An 11932-nucleotide genomic window follows, 5' to 3' on the forward strand; every position below is an offset into this window, starting at 1 on the left:
TCGTACTCAATAGACCCAACAAGCTTACAGATATTGAATGCCTTTCAATCATTGATATTTTCAAATCGACTGGAAATAGATGTATAAGGATATGATTATTGGTAAGTTTCATATTTTTCTGTAACTTAGCAATTCTCACTTTTTAACTTAAAACTCAATTTGATTTTAAATTAACATAAAATAAAGTAATGCAAAGACTACGACACACAGATTGTTTTTGTTTTTTTTGTATAAAGTAATAAATAGGAAAATGAGGTTGCTGTTTAATTAGTATTACTATCACTGCTATTTTGAATGTTTTCACAAAAAGAAGGTGCATCTTCACAAAAACAGAACTCTGTGCAAAAAGTCTGGACAGACCCCTGATTACAATGTTATTAGGTTTTCTATTTGCATGAAGACATAAAGCAATGAGATAAAATTGATCAAAAAGAAAATATAAAAAAAAACTGATTGTAATTTCACAATTGTGAAGGTTTCACAAAAAGTTACATATTTTGTAGGTGATTCAGTGTGTAAGACATAATTTATGTGATAGTGTCTAGGTATGCTATTAGCAGGACATATGAAAATGAAATAAAAAGCAATCAAAACAATTCATAATACTAGGAAAATATTTTCATTATTTCAGACATTTTTACATATTGATACATTTCATACTTTTTGTTAGTGTTGTTAGTTGTTTGGTACTCCGATTGGAAAAAATTCATTATTTTAGTTGTATTGAAGAGAAACTTTTCTGGAAGAGATGTTTAGTTTCTGGTATTGGATATTCGTGTTTAAATCTTACAGAGGTTCTATTTGTTTTTCTGTGTAACCATTTGTTGTTTCTTGTTAAGAAGTTAATTATTCTTTAAATATATAGCTGTTTAATGTTAAAAAGTATGACTATTTATATCATTATTGTTTTCACGATATGTATCCATTATCATACTTATTTTATTATATATGTTGCTTGGTTTTTCAATGTTAGTTTGGTATGCCCTTCCCCAAGCACAGAAAATATTTTTTAGAAAGTCTGCTTCTATTAGGTACTTCAATCTATATATCAGGACTGTGTGTAATCTGAGTTTTTTGACGAGTTTGTTGCAATGAGCGCTCCATTTTAGGTCATATTGAATCATTATTCATAAATATTTATACTCGTAAACTCTTTCTATGAGTTCACAATTACAGTTATGTTGTTCCCGTGAGTGACAGTTATGGATTTAAATGTGAATTTCAGTGTCGTGATGAATGCTTCGTGTTTTTATGCATTGATATTTTGTTTTACTAATGTTTAGTTTAAGTTTATTTTTTGTCATCCACTGATATTTCTAAGATCATTTTCGGTTTCTATTAAAAGTTTTGTTATATGGTCATCTTCTATATATAATGCTGTATCATCTGAAAATGAGATTAGCTGTCCACTCAGGTGCATTTTGCAAAAGTCATTTATATAAATTAAGAATGAGGGACCCAACACTGATCCCTGGGAACTACACCTTTTTTGGTTTCATGGTAATCACTAATTTTCGTATTTATAGTAACAGCTTGATGTCTATGTAAGTGATAAGTTTTGAACCATTCAAGTACTTGTCCAGACTCCAGCCTTATATAATTTTCTTGTTAATGTATTTAAGTCTACGTTATCAAATGCTTGCTTTAAATCCAGATAGACTATTATACAATATTTGTTATTATTATAACCATTATTTAGATAATTACAAACTTCTAATATAGCCATTTTAGTATTTTTGTTTTGCTTGAATTTATACTGATTGCATGCAATAAAGTTGTTATGGTTTAAGAAGCTAATTAGTTGTCCATTTATGCTTTTCAATAACTTTTGAAAATATTGGAAGAACTGAGATTAGTCTGTAGTTAGCCATATTGTTAGGATCTCCTTTTCTGTAGATTGGATGTACAAGGGAGAACTTAAGTTCATCATAAAAATGACTTTTACCTACTAAAGAATCAGTTAGGTTTTTCAAAATGTCAATGTGGTACAGTGCAATAATTTTCAACATTTTTGGTCTTAGCCTGTCACACCCACTTGATTTATGTTCATTTATTAATCTTTTCAAAGTGGGTATTTCGATTTCCATGCTGACCATTGAATTTGAAACAGTCATTATCTTCTCTACCCAGGTTTCTTGTAACAATGTCTATGTTAAATTCATTAGCTAACATTTTTGAGTCTTGGTGATTTGGAAGAATTTTATTTGAATTCTTTTTGTTGAGTACAAAGCTGTTTATATATTTCCATTGTTTTCTTTTGTCTTTATGGCATTCAAAAAATTTGTTTTTTTTATATTCACATTTGACTTGCTTAATTTGGTTTTTCAGTGTTTTGTATTCCATTTCATATGTAATTATGCCTGGATAGTTTTTGTATTTTTTATATAATTTTTCTTTGATGTTTATTTTTTTTTTTGAGCTCTTTTGTAATCTATTTTTACTTGTTGATTTGTTTGCCTTTTTTCTAGTCCACAGGTTTGAGTTAATTGTTACAATATCTAGAAAGCATTTATATTTTTGATGGATTACTTACCTTCTCATCACAAACGTTTTTAAAAGAGATATTTGATATAAAAGTTTTCAAATTTATTATAATCAATTATGGTTCTAGTGTATCTAGTATCATTTGTTACTTTTTTATATCTCGAAAATTAATGAATTACAGTATTGGATAATGGTCTGTTAGTTGAGTTTTGAACACATTAAATTTTTGTGTAGTATTTTTCTTTGTTCTATAAAAAACATGATCAATACACTGCCTCTTACTTCAATTTCTCTAGTAATAGATTCCTGTAAGGACACAAAACCATCAACAGCCATTATATCTAAGTAATTAAAAATTTCTTTATTGTTATCAAGTATATTTATATCACCAACAATCAACATATTTTGTCTTATGTTTTGAATAAGTATCTTAAGCTCATCATTAAATTGGGATATGGTAAATGAATGTGATCTGTAGAGTAATAACACATCAACATCATGATCTGGGGTTTATCCATATGCTTTCTGCAGTTTTGAATTCACTAAATTTTTAGTACTTCTCTAAGGGCTTTATTTACATACATGACTCTGCCTGATTTATTTTATGTTCTACAATCAGAATATGAATAGTAGTCAGTAATGCATTCATAGTTAGTTAATGTTATAACTGAACAGTCCATCATCCTTCACCCATATTTCTGTAAGACATGTCTATTTGAGTTTGCAGAGATCTCAAAAATACAAGGAAAGTATCAAAGTTAGATTTTAAACTTTGTATATTTACAATTAGGAAAATTATATACTAGTTAGAATTTTGAGAGTAGCTAAAATCGTATCTACATCAGTCAATTTCTCCAGAAAACCTTCGTTCTGTTCCAGTTCAATGTAATTTATATTATATTCCTTGTTCGTCATTTCTGTTCAGCTTCCTGAGGTCTTCCTCATCTCCAATTCTTCATACATGACTGTTTTCTGAAGGAAAATTTTCCCCTTTTTGTCCATGCATAATTACAATCATAGGTACTTTTGAACTCTCTGACCAGTTAAGTAAAATAGATGTTTGCTCTCCTGGGAAAGATGATCATTTATACATACCCTGTTAGATTTGAAGTTGGGATTAATTTTGTCTGCTTTAACTTGATTCTCTTTTGCCTTCTGTATCCACAGTCTTTTTGAATCTTCATTCACGAATCTCACTATTATGGGCTTGCTTTTGGCTGAATTTCTGGTAGGTACTATGTGTAAGTTTTCTATTGGTGTGGTTTCCTGTATTCCAATCTCCTGTTTTATAGCATCGACAATTTCTATAACACTTTCTGAGGCTCTGTTTCAGGAACACCATTGATCTCAATATTATTTTCATGCACCTATTTTCTAAGTCATTTACTCTTATTTTCAGCTCCTTCATTTCATCCTTCAAGTTTTTATTTTCTAGTTTCATCTCCTTAGTTCCTTTGTCAATTTGCTCTATATATAGTTTCATGTCATAATTTTTTTCCCGAGTTCTTCCATACATTCTAAGTTGTGGGTTATGGCTTTACTATCCCACTTGTTTCTTTGCTAGTCTCTTCCTATTTTCCTTCTCTGTATTTTATCGAGAGAGGGGCTGGAATCAGCGCTATCCGGGTTGGTCCCCTTCACACACTCAAAACACAAAAACGCATCCTTTTTCGTCTTTGATGTTTTTCTAAAGGCCCCCTCAGTTGTTCCAACACAGACAGGATGAATAAATCATAATCATTTTTTACACTTGAGAAAAATTCTGATTCATCTACAACAAAATCTGCACTTCATACACTCCATGCTTACTATTGTTTTCACCTTCCGATTTCTGCACTAGATGTCGCCACTATCGTTCTTTGTTATTATCGCATGTGATTATACTTTATGCCATATATATTCATCTCAACACGTTTTTCCAATAATTAACACTAATTAAGTACTTGGTTGGTTCATTAGTACAAAATTTCTCCCCTTTCATACATTTTCTGGTAAATATAAATACAAAATAAAATAAAATTTAGAGAGCACTTTTTAGTGTGTTTGTTTACATTGGCAATGTTGCCAGATTTTTTGTGGTTTGTCTAAGTGTGGACTATTTTGCTTTGGTTGAAGAGCTGCTATGGTCAGAAATTAGTTTACTATAGCCACCACACTTGTGTTCAATATCAACTCGTTTGTGTAGGATCATAATTTTATGGTCCACTCGAGAAAAATTTTTACTACAGACATCACACTCCTCTGTCTTCTGTCTAATATGAACCCTGAATTGTAATTTTATATACATAATATATATGTGAGCAGAATTCAAATTTTATGATTAATATTACAACAATAGTGTAACATTATAAATTTCATCCTATATATAGACCAGTTAAGAACATATTTTATTACAGACAACACCATAACTAGGAATTTTGTTGAGGGGAGGAAGTAAACATGATTTTGCCATTCTTATCAAAATCGTAAAATTCGATGATTTGTATTTTTTAGTCTTTCCAGAAATTTCATGCTCCCCTAAAAAGTTGTCCCTTTCCTCTAATTCTAGTTCTGATTACAAATATCACTCAGGTAGCTTCTATCCTGTGTAGACCCTTTTGTATCGGTTAAAATTGCTCTTATCAGAAATTTTTTTATGGCAGAATTCACATACATGTAGCTTCTTCAAAGTGTAGACTCTTTTGTGTCATTTCAAATCACTCCTGGTGTAAAACGTTTTACTACAGATATCACATTTATGCAATTTCTCTCCTGTGTGGAATCTTCTTCTGTGAATGTTTAAACTGCTACTTCCAGAAAATGTTTTACTACATGCCCATGTGGCTTCTCTCTAGTATGGACCCTGAGGTGTAGCTTTAAATTTTGCATTTGAGAAACTGTTTTCTACAGATAATACACTAAAGTGGTTTCTCTCCCGTGTGGACTCGTTTATGTTTGTTCAAATTGTATGGTCGAGAAAATTTTTTACTACAGATATCACACTCATATGGCTTCTCTCCTGTGTGGACTCTTCTGTGTCTGATCAAAATACCTATTTGGGAAAATGTTTTACTACAGATTTCACACTCATATGGTTTCTCTCCTGAGTGGACCCTTTTGTGTTGGCTTAAATGGCTCGATAGAGAAAATGTTTTATTACAGAAATCACACTCATATGGCTTCTCTCCAGTATGGGCCCTGTAGTGTGCATTCAATTTGTCTGCTTGAGAAAATGTTTTATTACAGATATCACACTCATATGGCTTCTCTCCAGTATGGGCCAGGTAGTGTGCATTTAATTTGTACATTCGAGAAAATGTCATATTACAGATATCACACTCATATGGTTTCTCTCCTGAGTGGATCCTTTTGTGTATGGTTAAATTGCCTGATCGAGAAAATGTTTTAGTACAGATATCACACTCATATGGCTTCTCTCCAGTATGGACCCTGTGGTGTGCTTTTAATTTGTGCATTTGAGAAAATGTTTTATTACAGATATCACACTCATATGGCTTCTCTCCAGTATGGGCCAGGTAGTGTGCATTTAATTTGTACATTTGAGAAAATGTCTTAATACAGATATCACACTCATATGGTTTCTCTCCTGAGTGGATCCTTTTGTGTATGTTTAAATTGCCTGATCGAGAAAATGTTTTAGTACAGATATCACACTCATATGGCTTCTGTTCTGTGCGGACTCTCTTATACATTTTTATGCCAATTCAAATCACAGATATCAGAAAATGTTTTATTGCAATTATCATACTCATATGTTTTCTCTAGTGTATGGTCATATTTCTCCAAAAATAATTCTTTCACAAAAGTAACACTGAACCTGCAATGTCTTACCTTACCTCCCGACACATTCATTCAATCTACAGTGAATGAATTCTATTTTAAAATCGAATCTAATGATTTCAAACAATACAACAGATACCATTAATAACTTTTTGTTATTGAACCTTACAAAATCATTATTTCATGTCTGCTCTAAGCTTGTTTGAACTTTGTCAGAAATTAAGAAATGGCATATTATAGCCCGAAATATGCTGACAAATTGAATCTCAGTATTTGTCAGAAATGTTAATAGTTTCCAGACTCGTTGTCCCTTCTGTACATTCCAAACGTTTTTCACGTCTTTTCCAGATTTCACTAATTTTTTTAAGTATGAAATGAACTACTCTCTCACTGGTTTCCCCCTGCCTTTATTATGGTTAAATTTCTGTTTCGTAACCCATTATTGTTTGACAAATTCCTCAAGTTTGTAAATGTTCAACTGCATAATTAATTTCCCCCCCCCCCCTTGATGTGTTTCGTGTTATGTTAGAATATTTTTCCACTGTGATATACCATTGTTTTAAGATGAAGAATTTTATCAATTTAATTATGTATTGTATTATGTTTTTTTTTTCTTTTTTCAGCGTGACTATATGACTATGAATGGCTGTTAGCAAAAAGGGGCTTTGACCTGTTGCTTAATAATAAATTTCAAATTTCAACACTCATGTGGCTCCTTCTCAGTGTGAATTTATGTGTGCTTGTCCAATGTCAATTTGAAAAAAAACATTCTTCCCCTGATGTGGCTTCTTTTTTGTATAAATATCAATTGCTGCTTTACAAAAATGTTTAACTACAGATACTAAACTGATGTATGCTTTCTATGGTATGGGCATTTAGTCTAATATTATTATGGACAAATCTTTTTTTGCCTAAATTGCTCCAATTATTACTCTTCACTCATAGATAGAAAAATTGATGGCAGATGGCATCACTATCCATGAAAAACATTACGCGGAAACAAACTTCATGTCAGGTTCAGCATATGCACACGCACATTCCAACATGTATCAATTTGTTACAAGTTCCGCAGAGGAATATGGAGTAGATGTATGTGTGATTTAGTAGTAGTAGTAGTAGTCTAAATCTTTCCTTTTCTTCAATGTTCTTCTGCAGCACTGACACTCATGTGAGTTTTCTTCAGTTTGAAACTGGTCAGAAACTAAAGATTGTATCTACATTGAAACAAACACTTGCATTGTTTTCATTCACATCAATCTTGTTATGTGAGTTTAAAGATGATTCATTAATACCCTTGAAGATGTGTTTGAACAGAAAGCAGGCATCCAAATCTGTTATAGTTTCTACGATTCTAGTGGACTTTGATGTTTTTCCACAACTTTTTTCTGAGTATACAGCTGCAAAGATTCTGCTGTTTTATTCTGCAGATTATGATAGGAATCTTCAATTATCTCTGCAAAAGAAGAAGTATCATTATTACAAAATCTAAATCTATTTCAATCAAAGTTTGCAAGGTTTTGGTTAGTATGGTAAAACCATGGCATTTACCTTAGTATGACACAACAAAAATGATGAAATTCAATAAAATTTATTATTTTTTTAAATGAATATCTGACAGAATCAAAGATTATGAAGGCAAAGAAATTCATACACTCATGGTTCTATCTGAATTTGTCATTGCTTACTTCTCTCTATCTCGAAACTCACAGGACTGCAAAAAATTTCAAGATGGAGAGTCCTCGAGAAGTGGAGTTTTTTAGTAAGGAAAAACATGCCAAAAATGTCAAAAAATTTGATTAATAAAAACTAAAAAATAATGTACTATATTTTGCTACATACTAATCAAATTATTAATTAAGTTACATGATCAATGTTCACTCATGCTATATGCAAATCCATTAAAATGTGTGATTTTTTTTTTGTTCAATTTTATTTACACAACTTATTTAAAATGATAGTCCATAAGCTTAAATTGATGCATATTTTTTTATCTTTGAGATTTCACAATTTCATCTATACTAGCAAATATTTCGAACCCTATCTTCTCACTTTGCACAAGAATATGGTGCAGCATGTTTACAGCATGTGTTCAAACTTTTTCACTCTGTTACTTTTTTCTAATTCCTCTGGAGCATTTTCTGCTATATTTTTATCACATGAGTGTGCCATACATTCAGCAATAATTTTGGTATCAGTCAAGCTGCTGTATCAACTTGTCCATTTCCCCAAAATCGGAAAATGAAATTTGTTACTCCTGTGGTCATTTCTACGGTCACTCATACGGTCAGGGTAGGTGAAATGCTAATCGATAAATGTCTACCAATCTAAAATAACTTGATCATTTATGCGGTCACTCATAAAATCATTCATATATACACTATAGGGTCACTCATACCATTGATCATGCGGTCAGTGCAGGTGAAATGTCAGGAAGTATATGTTCAACTCACTTGTGTTTGTGTGATCACTCACTTGGTCAGGGCAGGCAAAGTGTCACAAGTAGATGTCCAACTCCCTTTATCACTCATACGGTCACTTACATGGTCATTCTTACCATCAATCATCTGTTCACACATACGGTCATTCATACCATCGCTCATACGGTCAGGGCAGGTGAAATACCAGTGAGGGCTAAATGTCCAATTTACTTGATCATTCATACGGTCAGGGCAAGCACAATACCATCGGGGGCTAAATGTCCAACTTACTTGATAATTCATATGGTCACTCACACCATCATTCACATGTTTACTCGTATGGTCAGTGTAGGTTAATTGTCATGGATAAATGTCCAGCTTATTTAGTTACTCATACGGTCACTCACTTGGTCACTTGTACCATCATTCATATGTTCTCTCATACGGTCAGGGCAGGCGAAATGTCAGGGGTGGATAAATGTCCAGTTGACTTGATCACTGATAGGGTCACTCACCGGGTCGCTCATATGTTCAGGGCAAGCAAAATGTCCGGGGTGAAATTTCCAGGGGTCAAATGTTACGGGGACGAAACATGCTAGGGGCGAGATGTCGGGGTGCAAAGATTCCATGAACCGTAACATTTCACTTCCATCGCGTGTTGTTGCAGGATATTCTGCTCAGTCATGTTTCAGCACAGATTTTTTTAATTCTTGACGGAGTTAAATAGCTTCTGTTGGGCCGAGGCCTAGCAACTTCAAACACTTCAGAATATTTTTTTCCGGTGATTTTAATTTCTTATTGTCACGACTTTTTTTTTTCAAATTCGGTAATATGAGTTTACCGCCTATTCAAATTCGGTGTGGATTATTTCAATTTCTAACGTGCATTTTGGATTATTTCATGTGTATGTGCCTTAAGGATTATTTCTATGGGATGCTGCTGTGCGGTGGAGGATAGGAAGAAAAAACAGGGGAGTGGTGAAAAAAGGTTGTTTTTTTTTTAATTTCCCTTTCGCAGGGTTTCATTAGACTTGGCACTTCTTTGCGTCAAGAAGGGCGCTTATACTGCTTTTTAACCTTGAATAATTATACTATTGTAGGGCTGTTGCAGGGTTTAAGCTAGATAAAAAATTCCTTTCGCAAAAAAGCGAAAATGGGGGGAAAAACTTTAGCAAAATGCTACAATGCTAATGTAATAATTGATGGTTGGATGTCTACTCGTTCCGTACGTCCTGTGCGCATTTTTGCGAAAGTGGCTGCCACTTCTTGCACATTTTAAGAAAAATGCGTTCGTAGCTTAAACCCTGGGCTGTTGCAATCTGTGGGGAAAGACCTTTTAATGGGGAGATTGACTCACATTTGCACATTGAAGTTGGGAACCACAGAAAACCAACTTCAGCCAGGGCCGTCTTAAGAGCATCATGGGCCCCCGGGCCAAGTGGTTTTTCTGAGGCCCTACCTGGTGAATTTTAGAAAAGTTTTACCAGATCTCATCTTTTGTGAGGCCCTTTTTCTCTTGAGGCTCCCGGGCCGTGCCCGGGTGGACCCATGCGTTAAGACGGCACTGACTTCAGCTGACCACCACTATGGTGACATACTTGAGATATATATATATTACTGGTAATCATTTTACTATGTATTTCTTTACACGGTGGTATATTCAATGTAAAGAAATAGAAATGAAACTATAAGCTTCTCATCATGGTATTGTTCACCCCTAATGGATATTTTCAGGACAGAACCAAGATGATTGGCCAAAGGGGCTGATAATTATTCAAATCTTGTCTCGTTAACGCCCATACTTTTAATAAACTACCCAAACAAACTAAGAATAGAGACATCCTCCCCTTCGTTCGATATATATTTAAAAAAAAAAGCTTCCTACCTCCGAATACGTTAAAACGGGCCTACATCTACTGACCTGCACTTGAAGATGAACTTGACCACGAATGAATCCGTCCAACGAATTAGTGGATCCACGCCGATAAAGGATCCTGTTACAATACACTTAATGTGTGACTAATTATGACAATTTATAACAATCATTTAACGATCGACATCATGGAAAACACGATCCGCTTCTTCTTCTTCTTCAATTATACAGAGCTTTATACCTTCGGGCCATCCCCTGTTACAGGAAAACATTCCACAAGAGTAAATTGACCATACGTCCCGTATTTCCCGGGACAGTCCTGGTATTTTCTCTTTTTTTGGCCGTCCCGACTTTTTCATAAAAGTGTCCCGGTTTTTCCCATATTTCACACGACTCATAAATTATTTTATGATAGTTACAACTATATATGGGATATTAATCTCCCACATTTGCCTTGGTAAACGTTTTTTATTTTTTATTTTTCGTGGAATACATTTTAATCCACTGCAATTTGCAGTAATGCATCATTTCCCGCCGTTGGGATTTTTCCGTAATTTCAACAATATTTGGCAACTTTGTTTGGTTTTGGCATCGTTTTTGGCAATAATTGGCGATGTCCCGTATTTCTCTCGAGGAAATATGGTCAGCCTACACAAGAGCATAGAACATGTCATAAAAAATATACTAACGAAAGAGTTACCATAAAACACATAACACATAGGAATTCCAGCAATTTCCATTCTTCCCTCTTCTTCAGAAGGGTATGAAGAAAGAAAAAAAAATACAAACCAGACGAAACAAACGCAGATGGAGATGTTATATGAGATAGAGAAGAAGTCTTCAGGCTTAGAGGACGATGTTAAGCCGCTTTAAAATTATATGACATGGACTCCCTGAATGAGTGTGTGGTAACAAAACTGAACCAAACAACCAAAGGCAGAAAAAGACACAAAAACCAAACGAGAGAAAGAAAAAGGAGGAAAAAAAACAACTCACGAAAAACGTTGACAGAGGATAACAAACTTCTCAAAGCTACAGATAATACTCTCGGGCTTGCCTGAACAGAATTCGGACCAACAACTAACTGGTGGAGAAAGAGAACTAAAAGTTGAGAAACGAACCTGGGAGAATATAATACAAGAAAACGAAAAATGAGTGGAAGTTTCAGGTATCTTGCATTGTAGACAGAGAGGGTTAGCCATTTTCCTAATACGATGGAGGTAATCATTCAAGGGAGCTCTATTGCAAATGAGTTTGTAAAACAAACATTCCAACCTTCTATTCGAAAAAAAAAGGGAGAAGTTGTGGCAGCAGTTATAGAAGGAGCTAAACTCAGGAATAGATAAGAAAAGAGCATTTCGGATATTTTCCTGGAAATG

General features: G+C 33.7%; 1 protein-coding gene across 2 annotated transcripts; it reads right to left on the minus strand.

Annotated features, from left to right (window-relative positions):
• Positions 1-257: 257 nt before the first annotated feature.
• LOC149068484 (uncharacterized) lies at positions 258-10782 on the minus strand. Of its 2 annotated transcripts, none has more exons than XM_089251895.1 (2): positions 10602-10782; positions 258-7717 (listed from the first exon to the last, which is right to left on the minus strand). In XM_089251895.1, the coding sequence occupies exon 2, from the start codon at positions 6174-6176 to the stop codon at positions 5382-5384; it is 795 nt and encodes a 264-aa protein (XP_089108021.1). In that variant the 5' UTR covers positions 6177-7717; positions 10602-10782; the 3' UTR covers positions 258-5381. The 2 variants fall into 2 exon arrangements, with proteins under 2 accessions (XP_089108021.1, XP_089108022.1); XM_089251896.1 differs by having other exon boundaries at positions 10566-10780.
• Positions 10783-11932: the final 1150 nt, after the last annotated feature.

The sequence above is a fragment of the Pholcus phalangioides genome, unplaced genomic scaffold (assembly GCF_987345545.1).
Source record: "Pholcus phalangioides strain wild (caught in Gottingen) unplaced genomic scaffold, Ppha-v1.0 ptg000027l_1, whole genome shotgun sequence".
NCBI lineage: Eukaryota > Metazoa > Arthropoda > Arachnida > Araneae > Pholcidae > Pholcus > Pholcus phalangioides.